This window comes from Tenrec ecaudatus, chromosome 6 (assembly GCF_050624435.1).
Source record: "Tenrec ecaudatus isolate mTenEca1 chromosome 6, mTenEca1.hap1, whole genome shotgun sequence".
Taxonomy (NCBI): domain Eukaryota; kingdom Metazoa; phylum Chordata; class Mammalia; order Afrosoricida; family Tenrecidae; genus Tenrec; species Tenrec ecaudatus.
This window is the reverse complement of record NC_134535.1, coordinates 107,972,303-107,992,723: the sequence shown is the minus strand read 5'-3', so window position 1 is coordinate 107,992,723 and position 20,421 is coordinate 107,972,303. Positions and strand designations below refer to the sequence as shown.

At 38.4% G+C, this 20,421-nt stretch overlaps 1 protein-coding gene across 5 annotated transcripts in view; it reads right to left on the bottom strand.

The window, feature by feature from the left end:
- Nucleotides 1-9,720: 9,720 nt before the first annotated feature.
- The window catches only part of SOX5 (SRY-box transcription factor 5), a 1,186,854-nt gene continuing 1,176,153 nt past the window's right edge, over nt 9,721-20,421 (bottom strand). For all 5 annotated transcript variants that reach the window (XM_075551990.1, XM_075551991.1, XM_075551992.1 and 2 more), the window contains 2 exons: nt 16,555-16,771; nt 9,721-14,714 (listed from right to left, as the gene is read on the bottom strand). In XM_075551990.1, the coding sequence (XP_075408105.1) occupies nt 14,411-14,714; nt 16,555-16,771 (521 nt within the window). In that variant the 3' untranslated portion in view covers nt 9,721-14,410. The remainder of the gene's footprint in view (nt 14,715-16,554; nt 16,772-20,421) is intronic.

The following is a 20,421-nucleotide window of genomic DNA, read 5'->3' as shown; positions in this document are numbered from 1 at the left end:
TGACCTATTTGCACAACGTCAGGGTGTTTGGGGAGCCTCCACCTTTTATTAAGTTAATGAAGTCTCTTTTACACTTAGATGCAATATGACCACCCAGGCTTAGACACATTTACACACTGGGGTACGTCTGTCGAGAAAAGCTAAGACAGAAGAGCTGCATAGCATTAATGCTCAGGGATGAAAGTGATTATGAGCTCACGACAGGATGATAGTCTGAAAAGGGGTGTTCTACACTGTGTTTCATAAACGGAAGTCCTGTATTTAACAGAATACAGGAGTGTGAATTCAGGCCTCCTGTCACTATGATCTAAGTCAAGGAGACAGCTGGAGACTCCCAAAGTCCTGTCTTCTTCCCGTAGCTCTTACTGTTTGGGGGGGGAGAGGTGCTTTGAGAAGAACACTAGCGAAGGGAATATGATGGAGCTGCAATTCTATCTCAGGGTAAGTAAGAATTTTTGTCACAAAGTGATAGAAATCTGTATCAAACAAATATATAAAAATGTGAAACTATTATTTCAGGACATGGCTGCCATCAAATTCTACACACTCATAAAAGCAGTGTTTCCAGTTCTCTAGCTATGGCGGGTTTGTGTGAAAGACCTTGTTTGAGGAAAGAGTGGGAGGTGTCCGCACTCTGTGACTGAAGAAGGTGTGGGAGTCCATCGCCCTGCAGACACAAAGTTTTCCAAGAAAATTCCCTGACATGCCAGCCCCCTGCTTTCCACAGCCAGCTGTTTGCTCTCCTGCAATATGTTGTCTGCGATAGACACAGGAAAAATTACTCAAGGAAATAAAGGAAGTACCAGCGATTAAGTATATACCATAAAGTTTCATTGACAATTTTATCCACTACTGATCCCCCAAGTATCCCCAAAGATACCTGTTTCCTCCGCGGGTAGATATATTGCTACTGGGTCAAGTGTTTTGATGCCTATGGGCACCAGAAGCCCTTGATACTCTGGTTTCCCCTGGTGCCTGTCTTTTGATTTATGTTCATAGAATTGGACCTTCTTCTACCTGTGCTTTTGACAGTGCCTCAAATCCCTTTCGGAAGAAGCAATGATATGTGCGTTCCACTTACAAAGGGAATGGCTATTGATAACATGTGATCACACAATTCTTCTGCTTTGAATCATCTGGCTTACTGGCTGCCTCAGAAGGCTGGGATACAGAGGAGTCACTGCTAATGGGCACAGAGTTTCATTTTGTATAGATCATTTGATTGGGGCCTCTTATAGCTATCACAATCCATACATCAATTGCATCAAGTACATTTGTACATATGTTACCATCTTCAATCTCAAAGCATTTTCTTTCTACTTGAGCCCTTGATATCCGTTCCTCTTTTTCCCCTCCTTTCCCACCCACCCACCTTGATGAACCCTTAATAAATTTATAAATTATTATTACTTTCACATATTACACTTCCCACTGTCTCCCTTCACCCACATTTCTATTGTTCATCAACTTGGGGGTGGGGGGCAGCATTGTAATATGTCCATGCTTACGATCAGTTCCCCTTTTCTGCCCCCTTTCGCCCCACCTTCCTCCAACACTCATGGTATCATTTCTCCCATTACTGTTCCTGAGTGGTTATCTGTCCTGGGTTACGTGTGTCCAGAGCTCTTATCTTTACCATCATACATGCTCTAATCTAGTTGGATTTGCAAGGTAGAACTGGGTCATGATAGTGGGGGGTGGGGGTAGGAGGAAGCACTAGAGAACTATAGTTTCTTCAATACTATACTGCACTCTGGTTGGCTGGCCCCTTCCTTGTGACCATTCTGTGACAGGATGGCAAATTGTCTATATATGGTCTTTGGATCCCCACTCTGAACCCCCTCGTTCGCATCAATATAATTGTTTTGGGTTTTCTGATGCCTGATACCTGATCATGTAGACAATTTGTGTGTGCTTCTTCTGTGTAGGCTCTGTTGCTTTCCTGATAGATGGCTGATTGTTTAACTTCAAGCCATTAAGACCCCAGGAGCTATATCTTCTAATAGCCAGGCACCATCAGTTTTCTTCACCACATTTACTTGTGCACCCATTTGTCAGGAAAGTGAGTATCACAGAATTCCAGGTTATTAGAACAAAGTGTTCTTGCATTGAGAAGGGACTTGTGTAGAGGCCCCATGTCTGCTACCTTGACATTTAACATATAAATATATGTACATAGACCTATAGCCCTATTGTTATATATTAATATATTTACATGCCTATATTTATACCTCTATAAATGTCTTTTGCCTCCTAGTTCTTTCCTCTATTGCCTTTTACTTTCTGCCTGTCCCATCATGTGAGCACACAGTTTCTTTAGGAATAATAAAAAGGTCTAACATGTCCTATCGTAATTGTTACACATGGTTTGATGTTTTATCTTCATTACAATTTGGTGCAAATTTTCTAATTTCCATTTTGACTTCTTCTGAACCTAGAAGAATACTTTTTTTTTTGACCTAGTATGTTGTCAAATTTTGATAAATGCCCCAGGAGCACTTGACAAGAATGCCATGTAATTCTATGATCATTGGGAGAAAGAATCTGTTATTTGTGTCACTTATCAAGTTTGTTAATTACATTATCCAGACCTTATCATTACTGTATGTTTTTATCTCTACTATTTTCCCAGTGTTTTCTATCAGTTAATAAAAAGATTGTATTAAAAAAAAGATTGTATTAAGATTTCTATTTATGCCAATGGATATGCATATCTCTTAGTTCTGTCCATTTTTTGTTTGTTTATATTATTTGATGTTCTGATTTGGGGTCTGTATAGATTCAGAATTTTAGTATATTCCTATTTGACTGATCTATTATTATGACCTTTACTTATATACTTATCTTTTATAACGCTTATCTAAAGTTTTCATTTGTCTATGATTAGTAAAAGAACTATATCTTTATTTTCTATAACTCTCAATCTTTCTGTATTCTCTTTTGTTAGCACTTGCTTTGCTTTACTTATTTTGGCCATCTAGTTAACTCTTTTTATGATTTGATTTTCCTTTCTATCCAGTTAGTCATATATTATTTTACCATTTCTTTAAAAAAAATTTTTAATCATCCTACGGTCCTTGAAGTGCTAATACTGCTGGGTCTCACATCTCAAATTCATATAAGGCTCATGTATACTGCTATATATAGTTGAAGCTTGATAAAGTCATATATAGTTTTCTATAAATAAAATTCATGTATTTCAAGATACATGTTTGATAATTTGCAGTGGTACTTATACCTGCAGTTTCATTTTTTTTCTTATCGACTTTTTATTTCTGCAGCCTGAAGTTCCCTCCTTTAGTAATGTAGTGAGTACACATTAGTGACGATGATGAATTAATCTTTCATGATTGTTTTGGTCAGAAAATGTATTTATTTCATCTTTATTTGTGTTCTTTTGTTATGTGCAGATTTCTATGATTCCATTGTTTCTAGATAGCATTGTTTTAGTTGCAAGTCAGTTATCAGTCTCTGTTTTACATTTGTAAGTTAATGTATTACTCTCTCTGGAGGGTTTTAAATTGTTTTCTTGGGTTTGATTATTATGCACTGATGAATGACTTTCTTCTTATTCCTCCTGCTTGATTTACTTGAACTTCTGGAACCTGTGGGATATCATCTCTCAGATTTGAAAATTTCTCAGCAGTTGTTTCTCACAATATTGTGTTTGCTAAACTTATGCATTTTTATTAAGCCATTTTACTTCGCAGCTATTTGGTGTCCTTCTATATCCAACTAACTCTAATGGACATGGATTTTCCTCATTCATCTGTCTATTTTTAAATCTATTTTCTTGGCTACATCAGTATGTATAGAGTGTATTAAAATCTTAGTTCTCTAACTTCAATATTAACACTATTTGTGGGTCTGCTTCTACTATTATCATCCTATTAACTTAATATTTTCTTGCTTTTCATATATTAGGAATGTGTTGTCCTAAAGTCTTCAGCTCAGCTTTCCAATGTTCTAGGCCGTGAGGGTAAAATACTCCAAATATATTTAAGGGGAGACCTATGGTATATTTCAGGTAGGTTCCATCGTTCTGGCTGGTGTCTATTTCCTACACACTAGAAGACAGCAGGGATATAAATCTGATTTTCGACACCTATTTCTAGCTTCTACTCGGCCACAAAACTAAGAACGTGTGCAATGAGTAAAACAATAATGGAATCAAAGGTCTTTCAGGTTGTCAAGCTCCCACCTCAAACCAGCAGCACCAATCTCTCTCCGCAGATGACAAGCCTTTCAGCGCCACACCCAACATTTGGTAATGCCGTCACCAAAAAATGGCCAGCTATTATCAGTGATCTTCTTTAGGATGCCTTTTTGCTTTTCTGAAATTGTGATTTTCCTAGCCCTTATTTTTTCTGGTTTAAAAAAATCCTCAGAATACGTATATGTGTATAAGTTTTCTAGACTTTCCTGATTCTTCATCCCAATGGATTGGGCCATTCATACTGTAGTATGAGTATATTATGAAGTCTATTTCGAAGCATGGTGGTACATCAGCGACCGAGGGACAAGGTGAAGCTTTCTACTCTGGGACATATTTACAGTCTCAGAAATTCATCACGATCGTGTTACCCTGTCCCATAGTGTTACCACGAGTTGGAATCGACTTGACAGCAAAGAGTTTCTGTTATTTGGAAGCCATAGTCTCAAATATGAAACGCCTTCTTTTTCTCACTTGAAATCCTGTATTACATATGGTTTCTTATTTACTACTCCTGTTCTTATACTACACCGTTACTTAATATATGTGTTTGATTTCTTTTGTTAGAAAAATTTTGTGGCAACGATATTGTTTTTATATCTTGCCATTGATCAAAATTGAACAGAAACACACACACACACACACACACACAAATTGAACAGAGAATATTTAAAGACCAATGTGAAATATCTGATATTAAAGACGCTAGTCTATGGGGCATGATAAATATTCATTAGGATCACAATTATTCTAGCTTTATCCTTGTAAATCCTTGTCTAATCCCTACATCTAGTTATCTATTCATATGTATACCATCATTCTCTGACCCCCTGCAAATGGTCTCTATAAAACTCCGCTCAAGGTTTGATAGAGTAAGCTTACATTAAAATAGCGACAGGTTTTCAAGGCTGCTTACAAAGCTAGTGGCTCTTCACATTGATTCTTAGCCCTTAGGTGCCAACTCCTCTGAGAAGTAGGGCAATGTAAGGTTTATTTCTTATGATAAACTTGTATACTTCTTTCAATTAAGCAATAAGTAATCTTTAAGCCATAAGATTAATTCTCTGCTCTACCTACTCTGAAAATAAGAGCCTTTTTGATTTATTTAATGACTAGTATTTCTCAGTTACGGTGTGTGCATATATATACTTATGTACATACACATAGCAAGACATTTATAACAAAAACCCTACATTATACACATGTATGGATATGCATGTGTATATGTATGTGTGTGTACTCTATGTGAGTATGTGTGTTTGATTAATTTATTTTTCTTACTCTTTATTTTTGGTCTTTGTATCTGCTCTGTGATCACTGTGCTGACATATGCACTGTGTCCCTAGTGTGATGTGCTGCTGAGTCACCCCTGATCGCTAGCTGCCCTGTAAGACATCGTGAACTGCCCCACAGGGTTTCACAAACTGTCAACTTTAAGGAAGCTGACCACCAGGTCTCCCTCCCATGGAGCTGCTAGTGGAGTTGGAACTGCCAACATTTTAACATTTGAGTCACACCGAAATTTGAAAATGGATGAAAGAACCGATACATTTATAAAAGCAAATATAATTACCTGGGTACCAATGGTGCATTAACTTTGACAATTAAAACACCACCACCAAAACCTCCCTGCCATCGAGTGAATTCCAATACATAGCAACCATTAGGGAGAGAGGTGAGAGATCTCTGCAGGTTCCTGAGACTGTACTCTTTAGGACAGTAGAAAGCTTCATCTTTCTCCCTCGGAGCATGCTGGTGGTTTCAAACTACTGATCTTGAGGTTATTAGTCCAATTTGTAACCTACTACACCACTAGGAATCCTACGTAAGCAATATGAGCATACTGCAGGAGGGCCAGGCTAACATCCTTCATGTAACAAATATTGAATCATTAATAAAAAGAAAAGACAAACCACACAACGTCCTAAGATTATTTTCTTCTCATTTTTCCTGATCTACATTTTATTTATAAATAATATATTAATTTCCCATTGATACAATCTCAGCTTCAGTTGTAAATTTTACAGTTGGGAATGTGGGAGTAACTGGAAAGTTAAGTGATTTAATTTTTTTCCCTTACTTTGATAATGGAAGATGAGCAGAAACCTCCAGTAGATTTGATAAGCAGTAGGAGATTTGATAAGCAAGTAGAAGATTTGATAAGCAAGCTCTGACAATGCCAGAGCTTAGAGATCCACGCCATCAGTGAATTGTGAGAAAATTGAAAATTCTTTAATGAGGGCAACGTTGAATTTTCTCTAAAAATATAGTCATTTTCATGCAAACTTTATACCACTAGAAATTTTGGTCTCTTTTCCAGATGCAAAATAATTCTGCTCATTAAAAAAAAGTTAATTTTGCTGATATATGGTTACCCAGATGACAATGCTGTTTGAAGGATCATTTCCAAATAGAGCAGTGTGAAATGATTAAGGGACCTTCTTATATTGATTACACTCCTGAATCAAACTTAAGTTGCATAAACTTTTTCTTTTGTAAACCTGTACTCTACTCAATAGGTTTGGAATATCATACAAAAAGAGTACATACTATGGGCCAATTCTGGAGCAAGATGAATAACACCAGAATTCAGTGTAAGTCATTAACTAAATATATTCTGTAGTTTTCCACACTTTCCTGTTAGGACCGTATTAATTATTTTTTTAAATTATTACAATATTTTTAATAAATAAAAGACTTTATTTCATATATATTTTACAGTTGTGGGTAATTAAGATTGCTTTCCAGACACTAAAATTTCATACTAAACAGGAAATATACAAAAATGATGGTTTTCAATTAGGCTTATTGAACTTCTGTAACTCTTCTGATTTTTTTTTTCATTGAATCAACAGAAACACCAATAATAAAGCAACTTTCATCCTCTTATTTATATTTTGAATAGCAACAAATTACCATACCATTCCATATTCATTTGCCAGTTTTGAACTTGGCAACAAGGAGAATAAAATCCCATGTATTTTGACATGAATAATAACAAAAATGTTATATTGGTATCAGAGGTTTACTATTTTATTGTTTGTGGAAAAATAAAAAAGTTTGCTAAGCCAATAGATAGGATAAAAAATAATTGTAGGGCAGATATTTATCTGACTTAAGAAAACCATTTTAAAGAATGTTAAGCATACAATTTACATGCTAATTACAATGTTTACTTATAACCATGTTTTTGGAATCTTTCACCAATTCTCATCTTGCTATTAAATTATTTTATAGATGCAAGGAAAATAAATAGATTCCACCTCCCCTCCCATAAACATTCAATTCAGGCATTGAAGTAGCTCATGCTTGTCTTTACCTCCATTGTTGTAGCTGGGGTTTCAGAGAAACTGTGAAGCTATAAGTAGGGGTGACTTCTGAACCTTTAAATTTGGTTGTCATTACAGCATTCTAATTTGGTTTTAATGCATGTATGTACTTCATCAAACACCAACTAACTTTAACAAAATTAAATTTTGGAGGGGTGGGCAGCTAAATAGGTAGATGGGTGCCTTTTTGCTATCATGACTACTTTGGGGTGAGGCATTGTTCAAGGCCGCATCGGCAACAAAAGGATGATACCAAAAGGAAAAAGTGGATTTAATTTGGTAAAAGAAAAGGGTGATGATTGGGGCTCCTGCACCTTGTGTGAGCCAAGGTTTCCTGTCCAGACGGAGGTTTCCCCATCTACACACTTAGCATCTAGAGATTAGGAGGACACCACGAGCAGGGTCGCCTTAGGTGGTCGGTTGTAAACCCTGCACAGTATCCGTTGTTCTCAAATTCTACAAGTAGGAATGCTTGCACTTGCTTGGAGACGCTGAAGCCTACCACTTGGACAAATGGGCCACATCCGAAGCAGAGAAACAAGGATAACACGAGAGATGCTGGCTAACCAAATGACCCCCCCCCCCAAACCATTAAAAAAGAGAATGCTTGAGAGGTCTGCCTGACCCTTTACCCCTGGTTCCTCGTAGACCCTCTTAGCCTGAAGACAAACAGAAAGTATGGTATATACTGGAGTCTCTGGGTGGTAGAAACAATTAATAACAATCTACAATCTATCAAGGGGCCACGACGGTTTGGGGGTAAGGAGGGAAGGTAAAAAAGAGGAACTGATCCCAAAGGCCCAATAGAAAGTAAATGTCTAGAAAAGAATGATGGGATATATGTACTAATATGTCAGATACACTTGATGTATGGATTGTAACAAGAGTTGCATGAGCCCCCAATAAAATGATTTTAAAAAATTTTAAAAACCAGTTAATACATGTGGCCAATTGATGAAATGTTAGAGGTCTGTGTTCAAACAGAAGTGCATCAGAATAAAGGCCTGGCAATCTATTTGTGAGATACCAACCACAGAAAACCCTCTAGAGCCCAAGTCTGCTCTGACACACCTGAGGCCACTTTGGGTTAGAGTTGCCTTGGTAGCTGGTGATATGGTACATAATTGGATCTACAGGATTTGACATATAAAAAGGTAGATGGAAGGGAAAAATAACTGTGCCTCCCATTTGTTTAGAAAATCAGATGATTTAGAAAAATGCTTTGGAGCTCCTAAAAGTGCTGTCCCTACCCCCAGAGATTCTATTTCTCTACCTTGGGAAGGGTGCCCAGGAATCTATATTTTAACAGGTGATTCAAACAAGCAGGTGATCCTAAAGATTGGTTAGGCTTTATAAAACACCTTTGAATTGCCTACTATAATAATAGCCAAAGTGTTAGAAGAATATGATTTCATTTATACTTCATATTCCTTTGAACAAGATGTCCCCTGACCGTGTGTTTTGGCATTTGTAAAAACAACACTAAACAATGGGATAGGCAATAATTCAGACAGGAAAGTATTACACATGAAACTAATGTTAGGAAGTCATACCCTGGTGGTCTAGACAAGTTTAAATGGCCATGTGGAGGAGAGGACACTTGTCATTTTTCCTATTTCATAGGAAATGTGTAGAATCCAAGATTCAGCGAGTGAAAAGTTCAGAAATATCTGTTACTGAAAATTAGATAGCAGCAAGGTGAAATTTTGTTAGCGTTATTAGTTACTTTATCATCCTACACATAGAGATTTCCATACAAAGAACATGATGAACTGCAATTCTGAGGTATAAACTTTGTCCGCCCCCTCCCCCCCTCCCCCGCCACACACACACACACACACACACACACACACACACACACACACACACACACACACACAGCATTGTCAAGGCTGGGGAAACAACACTGCAGGGGCACAGGCTGCAGGGCTTTCTAGTGAATTAGACTCCCTTAGACATAAGCTACGTGCTAACGTTAAAGTAAAGCTATGCTGAGATGCATCTTAATAAGGTCTGGCTCTCCTTGTGCTAATGTCCACCTATAAAAGTCAAACCTATTAATGAGTGCAGTTGATTTATATTGAAATATGACCCCCCCCATATTTTTGTCTTTTTCAACCTTCATAACAAGAATTGGAAAAGAAACACAGTATAATAGTTAAGAACACATTTGCTGTTTTTATTGGTGCCTTGCATGGCAATAATACTGGGGGAAAAAGAATGCAAAAAAACAAAAATAACCCCCCCAAAACAAAAACAAAAGGTTGGTGGCAACCCACGTTTTTTTAAAAGAGTACGTAAACTCCTGTTTTATTTTTATTGTGACATGAATGATAACATAAAACCCAAAACATGAAAATATACAACTTATATTACACTATGTGTTATGAACAAAATATAAATCTATAACTCTATGTTATATTTACATAATTATTTATTTTATTAAATTTCAAGTGAGATGGTAGGTTGCACATACTTTGTTTTAAGCTCCAGGCATTTGATTGTCTCTGTTCTATTTCCCCCCGTTATTACTGGTAAAATCCCCAATGCTGAAAGGACTGCGAGCTTTAGAGCCAGAGGAGCTAGATAAACACTGTTCAGTGAACCAGTGACAGAAACACTGGGGAGGAGAGGATTCAATCAGTAGAAAACTCAGCAAAACATCATCTTCAACTTCGGAAACTGCTGGTTATACGTAACGTGAAAATTAAATACTGTAAAGCCTGACTAAACAAACACTCATGCCCTATACGACAAACAGACACTTGACCCACTTTCAGTGGGCTCCGCACCTTTCTTTGCACCCCCATTCATGTTATTTTACTATTGACTTGATGCACATTTCATAAACCTGCTTTTCTAAATACACGATTTCGTATTATAAGTCAATAAATTATCTGGGAAAATGATGACCGGTTATTATATGTGATGGTTACATGTGAGTGAAGAGTCTTCTCCTGGGAATGGTACCAACTTCTGGATTTAAGAGAAATATCTGAAATTGGCTCCCAAATGGTTAAAAGGAATTTTCTATATATGGATTTAATTGAGGTAAAATTCTACTTCAGAAATCAAATCTATGCAAGAATTTCATCAAACAATATTCCTTTACACGTGTCCTCTCTAAAGAGGGTTTGGTCTCAGAATGACGGCTATGCTCTTTGGGAGGGATTGTACACCTGGTTAACTTTTAAGTCGATATCAAATACATTTTCAAATGGACTTAAACTAGGCATAAAGGTACTGAAGAAGAATTTTATATTTTTCCAGTTATAGTAATTAGCCCAATTAATTAGAAATTCATAATTAACAACATTAACCTCCTTTCACCAGTGATGTTCTCTTAGAATAACACTATAACAGTTTTAAGGGAAGCTGATTACAATACGCACCCCCCTCCCCCCATCTGACACATTTATTCATTCATTGCTGGGATGTGTGTGTGTGTGTATGGGTGTGTGTGTGTATTAGAGAGATAGAGAGAGATAAGGGGGGGAGAGAGAGAGAGGAGAGAGAGAGAAGAAGGTAGCAAGAGCGAGGGGGTAAGTAGGAAAGGCGAAAAAAGGAAGATCGCGCCTGGTGTAATTTACTTTGACTCATCTCTTTTACCATCACTTTTTGATCATAATGGGGTACAGAAAGAGTACAAGGTTTTAGGATCCTTTACAATAAAGAAAAATATAAAGCAAGACAAGAAATGATCAAACGGTATTAACATAAGTTGCTATTTATAGCACCTTTCAACTAATGACTTTCAAAGCACTTTAAAATTAATATAATTAACTTATATTAATTTTTCCTGTTTTCTTCTGAGGGGCATAAAAGCAAACTCATTGGGGCACCTGGTAAATTAAACTCGGGAACAAGAGAACAGAATGAAGGCTATGAACTGGTTTTTGTTTCAGTCCATGCACAGTTTAGTCTTTCTGCTGTTCACCTAAGGAAATAAAATTAGCTTCTGAATTTCAGCAGTTAAAGGTCACCATTGACAATTTCATTGTCCCCTTCAAATAAAACAAAATAAAAACCAATCAACCAAAGAACAAACAGAAGTGTTTTGTCAACTCACTGAGAAGTGTGTTAAAATTGGTTTCCACCACGAATGCCCCCAGTGGCATCTACCTGGAGCTAAAACAAAGTATTCTTGTAGCCCAAAGTCATGAAATGAAAACAAAGCATCTTTATAACATGGTGTAAAGTAAGTACCCAGCAAACGTGAAGGTGAACCCACAATAAGTCTGAAAGAATCTGTTAACAAAGACAGAGAACAAACCTTTAAAAATCTGTTTTCACATTGTACATAATAACGATATAAAACAAGTGTCTATTATTTTTCCTTATCCAGAGTGCTTAAAAACAAAACAAAAACATAAAAATTGGCTCTAGATGACTGTGGCAATTAAATAACTAAAATGAGTGATGAGAGCAGAAGTTAATTAAGATTGAGCACTACCCTCCCATTAATCCACTCTTTTGTATTAAACACAAGAACTTGACATTGTTAGGGGCCAAAAACTTTTTAAAAGGGAAAATTATGGAATGAGAAGTAAAATTGTGTGTGCCAGTATGTGTGTATATATATATATACATGCATTTATCCATGTATGTATATATGTGATAGAAATTAATTGTAAATCCCTAACAGCCTATTGGCTGTACTTCCAAATCAGAGCAGAATAAAATAAAAAGGGAGAAATAAAAATAAATTATACATAACTTACTAATCTGGGAACAGCTGACCATTATTATTATTATTACTATTATTATTATTATAATTTTCATCATCATCATTAAAACACTATCGAAAAGAGGCAGTTCAAATGAAACAGTCATCCAAAACAAACAGAAAAACAAAACAAAACCTCTGACATGCAGGATATGATCAACTCCTCCAAGCAAAACCCAGAGCAAGTCATTGAGAGAGAGAAAAATAAAATGGATTTTTTTCATTGATATGTTAAAAAAAATTAGGGTGGTGTTTGGGGATGGGATAAGAACATGATATCTGGAGTGGAAACCATAGCACATCCGAACTACTGGTTGGAGTATTTACTACCTGATGCTTTAATACAGAAAATGTCCATTGATTTTAAGTGATTCTGCATTGATTTGGACAGGCTGCACAATTGCCTTGGCATATGGCTGGAAAATCTAAATAAGTCGTCCCATCACCATCAGTTGTTTCTCCATGCTCTTACTCTGCTGGAATCAAAAGCTGGACGCCAATGAGTTGCTCTTACTGCAAGGTCAAGGGTAGTGGGCCGGGGTCACTGGGTGGAGGCAAGCGCCATATTTGCCAGCGGCAGTGACTTTAAATCAATTATTTTTTGTTGTATGAAATCCACAAGGCGCTCATTTACAAAATGCAAATGGTCTCTGTCCCACTTTGTGGAGGGAGAAATAAGTGCCTTAAACCATGAGATCCATTTCCTGTTCAGGAAAGAAAGAAATGTTGAAGAAATAAGCTAAACCAACATTTCTGGAAAAGAGCCAAATGAACTCAATGGAAACAATGATTGTTTTTGCTCTATCAAACAGGAAAAGCAAATAGAAACCAGTAAGTAGCAAAAGTTAGTGGGGCTGACTGACCAGGGGGAAGGGACATCTGGGAGCGGTTTGCTAGTATCTTCCATGTTAAACATGCACACATCCCTATTACACAGGGCCACCTGATCCATCCAATAAGAATCCTATTAGAAATTTAAAATATAATTTTTGAGCCCTATAACTGGTTGTCATTTGAAGTGCAAAGTCAAGGTCAAGGTTACTTCCAGACCAGTCACTTGGGAGGATGTGGGATTTCATCCCCAGATGTGGGTTTAACTCACAATGGTCCAACATTATTCCTATTAGTACCATAATCACACACATACACACACACAAAAATCCAAGATCAGAAAATATTTTTTCTCTAAATTTCTTATGTCTCTCTCTCTCTCTCTCTCTTTTCACCTGAGAACAGCACCTACAGTTTCCATTAAAAAAAAAAAAGTCAAATCTCACCAGTTGCTGGTATTTCAGGTTTTTCAAGGGATTGTCTAAGTTATAACACTGTCCTAACTTAAGAAGGAACAGGGAAAGAAGAGGGGGAAATGAACTGGGTCAACACGTCAGTACAAATTTGGCACTTGCTCAAAGGTGTAGTGTGGTGTGCAACAGATGAAGACCGTCCTCGAAGGAAGAGCCTTGCTTGCTCTGCAGCGGACAGCAAGGAAGCTACCAATGGATTCGTTTCCCCTCTCGTCCCATGTGCACACTTCCATCTTTAGAGTACAGAGTTGGAGAAGGTGGAGAGGAGTAAGGAGAAATTCATCTCGTTCTGTCAGGTGCATTACAAAAAAGAAGACGGAGAAGAAGGAAGGAAAGAAAAGGGAAAGAAAGAAGGGGGGGGGGGGGAAGCCAGAACCCCTCCCCCCCTAAACAAAACAAAACTTATTTCTTTTTTAAAAAAATTGTAGCACAAAACAACAAAACACATTCACAAGCCACTTGTTGGCACTGTGTACCTGAGTGAGAATTTCTAGAACATTGTAGAACAAACAGCCATAAAGTTTATTAAAAAAAAAAAGAAGAAGTTGACGGGTAAGACTTCAGTGCTTGGTTGTAGCAGCTGAATTACTGGCATTATTTTACCCATAGCTTATTTCAATCTCTGTTGTTGATATTGTTGTTTGCTTGCTGTATTTTTTTTTCTTTCCAAGCCTTTTGAGGCTGAGGTCTATTAGTCAGCTGATGTCCCAACTAGTTAAGACTAACAGTTAAAGTAACAGTCAGTGTATGAGAAAGTTAATGTGCTTGGCCACTGGTAAGGAGGAGCCAGTTAGGGCTTCTTCAAGTCCTAAGGTCACAACAATCTTTTTGACCCTTATCAGTTGGCTTGTCCTGCAAGATGGTTTTCACTGTCACTCCCATAATCTACATCCGGATCATCCTCTTCCTCATCATACTCATCATAAATTTCTCCATTTATGTCCTCAGCTTGCATCTCTTCTTTGATATGCGGCTCCTCTGCTTTCCCTCCGTAAGTGCTCTGGATGACAGGCATCCCCGGCTCTGGGCTGCTGGACACGCTGGAGTGCTCTGAGGGCAGGTGAGGGGAGGGCATTCCGGCCATGGCGATGGCTCCCGGGTACACAACACCAGCAGTGGCGATGGGGATCTGTGCTTGTTGCCTGTCAGAGGGAGATTACCAAAAAGGAACCATGGGTGAAAAGACAGTTCAGTGAGGGCTTTATCTAAACCCATCTGAGTCATTCTTAGTAATAGCCAATTCTAAGGAATGGATGGATGTTCATCCTCTGTCTAACGCTGAAAAGACTGCTTTTTACTTTGACTCCAGAGCACTGCATAGTGCTCAAAAGATTACAAGGTGCTTAAATGTATTAGCCATTTGATCCTTAATTTATTACTATTCAAATATCTATGTCTATATCTAGATATATATTTGGATAGTAATATATATTTTTATACAACAACATAAATTAATTTTTTAAAGAATTGAATTTAAAGATAATCATATTTTGGTGGAAACCCCAGAGAAAATTCTATAATGCTCTTAAGATAAACCTTTACTACTTTGAACTTGTATGAAAACGGGTGGAACAGTGGTTAAAGTACCCTGCTGCTAATCAAACATCAAAAAACCAGCCAACCAAACAAAACACCCCCAAACCAAACTCGCTGCCATCATGTTGTCAATTGTGATTCAAAGGTTGGTGATGCGACCCAAGAGCCACACTGAAGGAGAAAGACGGGGCAGGAGGCTTCCATCAGGAGTCACAGTCTTGGACACACTGTGGGGCGGTTCTGTTCTGTGAGTCAGAATCTACTCTGGCCTTGTGTTTGTGTTTTGGCCCAGAACTCACCAGAACTGAACAATATCACATTTCTCCTAAAACAGTTTTAGATAGGGTAGGAAACAGGACTGGCTCATGGATGTAAAATAGCACCTGCACGTCACAGAAAGCCCTTTGCTGACAAAGGACCCACACTTGGTTTAAAGTTCTATTGTCAGTGTCTTGGAATTATTAATATTTGTAAGTAAGGGGCCCATGTTTTATTTTGCACCGGACCCCTCCCCCCAATTTGTAGGCAGTCTGAGCGGGAATGGATTTATAGATGTCTCCATCCATCCATCCCTATGTCTCCCTTCATCCAGAATGTTCTGGACTTTGCACTCAGCTTTGAGAAGAATAGTTTAGTTGTCTATCAATCACGTCTCTTTGGACAGAACCGACAAATTATTTCAAAGGGATTTTGACAGAGCTTTGGGTAAGTTATTCTGTGGCTATTTTAAGAACATTAATTTTTATCCTAACAAGTGATTGAAAACTTAATTCCTGTTTCCAATATGAGCTCCTTACTTCTTTGGGTGTGTTGGTTTGGGGGAACAACTGGGGGCACACTAAAGCGGCTTGGGGGGCTTACAACTGTGGGAAGCCTGGTCACTGGAGAGTGGCGCCCTGATCACAATGGAGCCCTCCCGGTCACAGCCTGGCTGGGCCGCGGGCGCACTCCCCCAGGACTGTGCTCCACAGAGGCTGTCCAGGGCTCACACGCAACTGCTTCTTCCTTTCAAGATAATTTCTCATTCGGAAGTCTCTCAACTACATTGTGAATCGTTTTAGAATTGATCACCAGGAAACTTTAGCCGGAATAAATACCCAGTAGGGAAATTGCTAGCAATCATTCTAAGTTTTAAACAGCATTTTCAAAAGATATGTACTTTCCGAATCTTTGTTTGTCTTTTTTTTTTAATTTTAAGAATCTCTGTTTTCCAACCCAGCTTTGAAAGGGCTCGTGGGAGAGCCACTGTCTTCAGCGCTAGGAGTAGGTAAGCATGCATGTGTCTTTTTGTTCTTTTCAAGAGACTATGGGGAGGGGAGTCTTTGAAAATACACTGCGCTGGGGTTCTTTTCCAAAATTTTGCTCTGGGGCTAAACACATTTGCTTGGTAACCCATTAAGATAGAAGGAAGTGTTCCTTATGAGAAAATGACCGAATTGTCTGTACCCAACATTGAAGTACTGCCGCATCTCCTGCCTCCTGTTCCTCATGATCGCTTTGTACTCCCCAATGCGCAACTTTTTGCCGTCCACCAGGCAGGTGCGCTTCGGCCGGGGCTTGTACTTGTAGTCGGGGTATTTCTCCAGGTGCTGCTTGCTGAGACGGGCTTGCTCCTCATAATATGGCTGTTTCTCTAGGTTTGTCATAGCTTTCCAACGAGATCCTGGGAAGAAAGGAAGGTTGGGTTGCCCGTTTACCCAGTTGGTAAGCATCCTCAAAAGATATATCGCTGAGAGCGAAACACTAGTAAGTAAAAATGTTGTTAACTGATCAGTTTGACTCAAAGACTCAAGAATTGAGATTCTACAAGCTCAGAGGTACTGGCTGTTGTACTGTGCATGTGTGTGTACGAAAGCTTATATGAATGATTACAGTGGAAAATTTAATAATTAAAATAACATTAATGAATATACACCATGCTAAAAACTTTATATGTGTTCTTTCATTTTTACTTATGACCACAAATTTGTGAGATAGGTAACACATACATCTATATTAAGAGATGACAAATCTGTGGTTCAAATAGATGAAAAATTTTCCCAACTTTGCAAAATTGTTAGATAGCAGACTTGGGGCACAAACTCAGGTTTAACAGAATTTAAACCATGTCACAATGCGTAGCCCTTACATACATGTATGCCCTCCTATTATTTGAGAGTAAATTAAAAAGTACCATACAAAATGGCAGCAACCTTTACTAAACACAATGATCAAACGTTATGTCTTGATATGTCTTTCATCTAGGTCCATACATTTCTCCACCCCCTCCCCAAATATATCTGTCTTCTTCGGATTACTTAGCCAAATGGCAGCGTGGGCATCTTCAAGGGATGCACATTGTGCTTCTGTTTAGTATTCTGTGAGTGTGGGGAATAATAAAAACAACAACAAAGTCTACGAGGCAAGATCAGGACCGTATATGGGCAGGGTTTAGAATAAAACCCTCCTCGGACAACCGTTGCTACCTTTGGAGAACGAACGGGTACACTGTCATACGGCAAACAAACCAAAACTCTGTTGTGTAATTTCCCTTTCCTTTTTCTCACCAATTCCGTTTTCAATGTTCTTCAAACGTCTTCATAAAAAAAGCCCCCATGATTTTTCCGTGTCCTTTAAGAAAATCTAGGAAGATTTTCTCTGAAATCTTTAAAAGGCGCCCATCATTTTCAGCTGGTAGGTCCTGCACATCCCTTTGGAAGCCTCCTTTTGGATTGAGTCCTTCCTTTGGAAGGCGCGTTACCGAGACGACGGCGTGTGTATTGCGAAGAGACAGTGTCTGCCGTCCTCCACTGAGCGCAGGTTACCGCGTAAGCACGTCTGGCCTGGAGTCAACCTGGGCGTGTCTGAAGCGGAACCCTGGCAAGGAGACTTTGCGACTCATCCTCTTTTGTCTGATCTAATGAGGGTGGGACTTAAATGTAATAGCATTATGCTTTTCACTCAATAAATCACTTCCAATACTACTTAAAGCTGTCACTTCCTGTGAAGTGGTCTTGGTTAGTAAGGATAACGCAATTATGTTTTCTCCCCTCCTGTTCATTCTCCAGTTTGGTTTAGATACAAGTAGGGCTGAGAAAAAGAACTTTAAAGATTATTTCTAAACACTTCTTAATGTACACTGATGTAAAGATTTTATTCTCTTAGTATGCATGTTTGTAGTGGTACTGGAAGTAATAATGTTTATTTTTATTAACCAGGGATCCTGAAGGTGGTATACAGACTTACAAATATATATTAATTTAATTCAAATAGTCAGTAGTAGTTTATGCTATAAAATCTATCCAAGTTGCAGTTCAACAATAAAGCCTTTTGAAAAATAGATCCCTGCTCACATTTCTGCATAATAAGCATTGTCCAATGTTAAATCAGTAGTTGAGTCATACTATTGGTGTTACAATCTCAAAGTCTTTTTTTATCCTCTCTAGAGACATTTGAAAGCCATTGGGTTATTCTTGGGCAAAGATAAATACAAATAAAGCTATAAAAATTATTGAGCTGAATCAATTCTTTTCATGGAGTTTTTTCAAGTAGATATGCCATTTTGTGAATCTCAGATCAGGGAATGGGAAAATAGCTCACCAGGAATGAATTATTGGCCAAATATGAATGCAGTGAAAAACAGATCAAGGATGGTTTGTTTTGATGGAATTCACGAACTATAGACAAGCACCCCCCACAAAAAACAAATCAATATTCACAATTAGTCCAGGAATTGCCAGGTCCCTTCAGCAGACTAAATGTTCTCACAGATCAAGTAATGTTTCTTTAAGGGAAGGAAAACTGTTTGCCTTACAGTAAATTTGCTTTAGAATGTGAGAATTGTGTTTATATTGTTTACTATGTGCATGATGAGGTACTATATACAAAATGGAGAAGAACACAAATGTGGGCTTTCCTGAGTCTTATATCTAGTGTAGGAGAAATGTATTTAACATCCATTTGCAAAATTTATTATTTTAATTATGATTGTGGAAAGGGTAGGAAGTTCTGTAGATCCAAAGAGTTCACTTCTATGCATAGCCTCCTGTGAGCAGGGTTCAAATGGTAAGCCCTGATGTCATTTCCTCCTTCATGTTTGGATTTTATCAATCACAATCTTTGCATCACACGGGGACTTTGCTTCTTCTATGTTGATTTAGTGGATGCCTCACGGAGATGGCTGCTTGTTTTAAGACAAGACTTTTAGACTCCAGATGCTATTTTTTTCCTACTAGCTGGGTACCATCTGGTTTTGACAGGCAGGAAGTTTAGGGATAATGGGGGTTGTTTCCACCAAATGCTTGTGCTAAACAAAAATTAGCTGGCCATGCCACAATAAAGGGGTTTAAAAGATGTCAGGCACATATTAGAAACCTATGAGGAAGATCCAAATTTGGGCATCTGCAAGTGAAAGTCACCTGGGCATGCAGGTTAAAGTCACCTGGGCATGTCCACAAGAAACCAGCAACACTGCATCCAACATGCACCTAAACTCAGCACTAAGAATGTCCAGTACCCGCAACCACGACCTAACCCCAAGTTGGCGTAGGAGGGGATAAAAAGCAAGAACAGATAGCGGGAGCTCTCTCTTCCAGTTTGCCACTCCTCTTCTGGTCCCGTGGCCTGCCCTTTCTGGCCATTTTACACGTGGAGGGCTATTTTTGTTCTTGCATTTTTGGGCGGTCCCCTGTGCAGCCATGCATGCTCTACAGGGACAGCACGTATGGAGAAACTGTATTACCCAAAACTTCCTCTACCCTCCTAAGAGCGACAGAAACGCTTCTGTCACATGCATTCCTTCAGCATTGAGTAGCAAGAACTTGGGGAAAGCATCCCAGAAACCAACAGTGTCTTCAACACACTTTGCGATAGCACCCGTATCTTCATGAGGGTGACTGCTGAGCAGGGCCATGTCCTAAGAAATAATTGTTCTTAGATCGGGGACAGAAATAACTGTGTGCCTAAACTCCATCTATGTATCAAAGGTGCCCCTGTGTCTCTGGTTCACTTTAGAGCCATCGTTATGATTTTATAATAGAGAACGTTATAAAGCACCCACCCATATGCTGAATCTATTGCTAGAAGCCCACAACCCTTTTGCAGAGGCTCCACATACATGAAACCTCTGTGAATTCCCTCTGACAATAGTGCAGGGGTGGGAATAGTCTTGGTACCACACAAAGAGCAGTGCAAAGTCAATTATGGCAGGTGTCGTTAGGTTATATGTAATACCTCATCATTTGATCTCCACTTGGACCCATTTTTAAGTTGTTTCAGTGTCGAATATTTTGTGCTTTCTTTTTAGGTTGTGGTTTTTCTCAGTCTTGTTTCCTC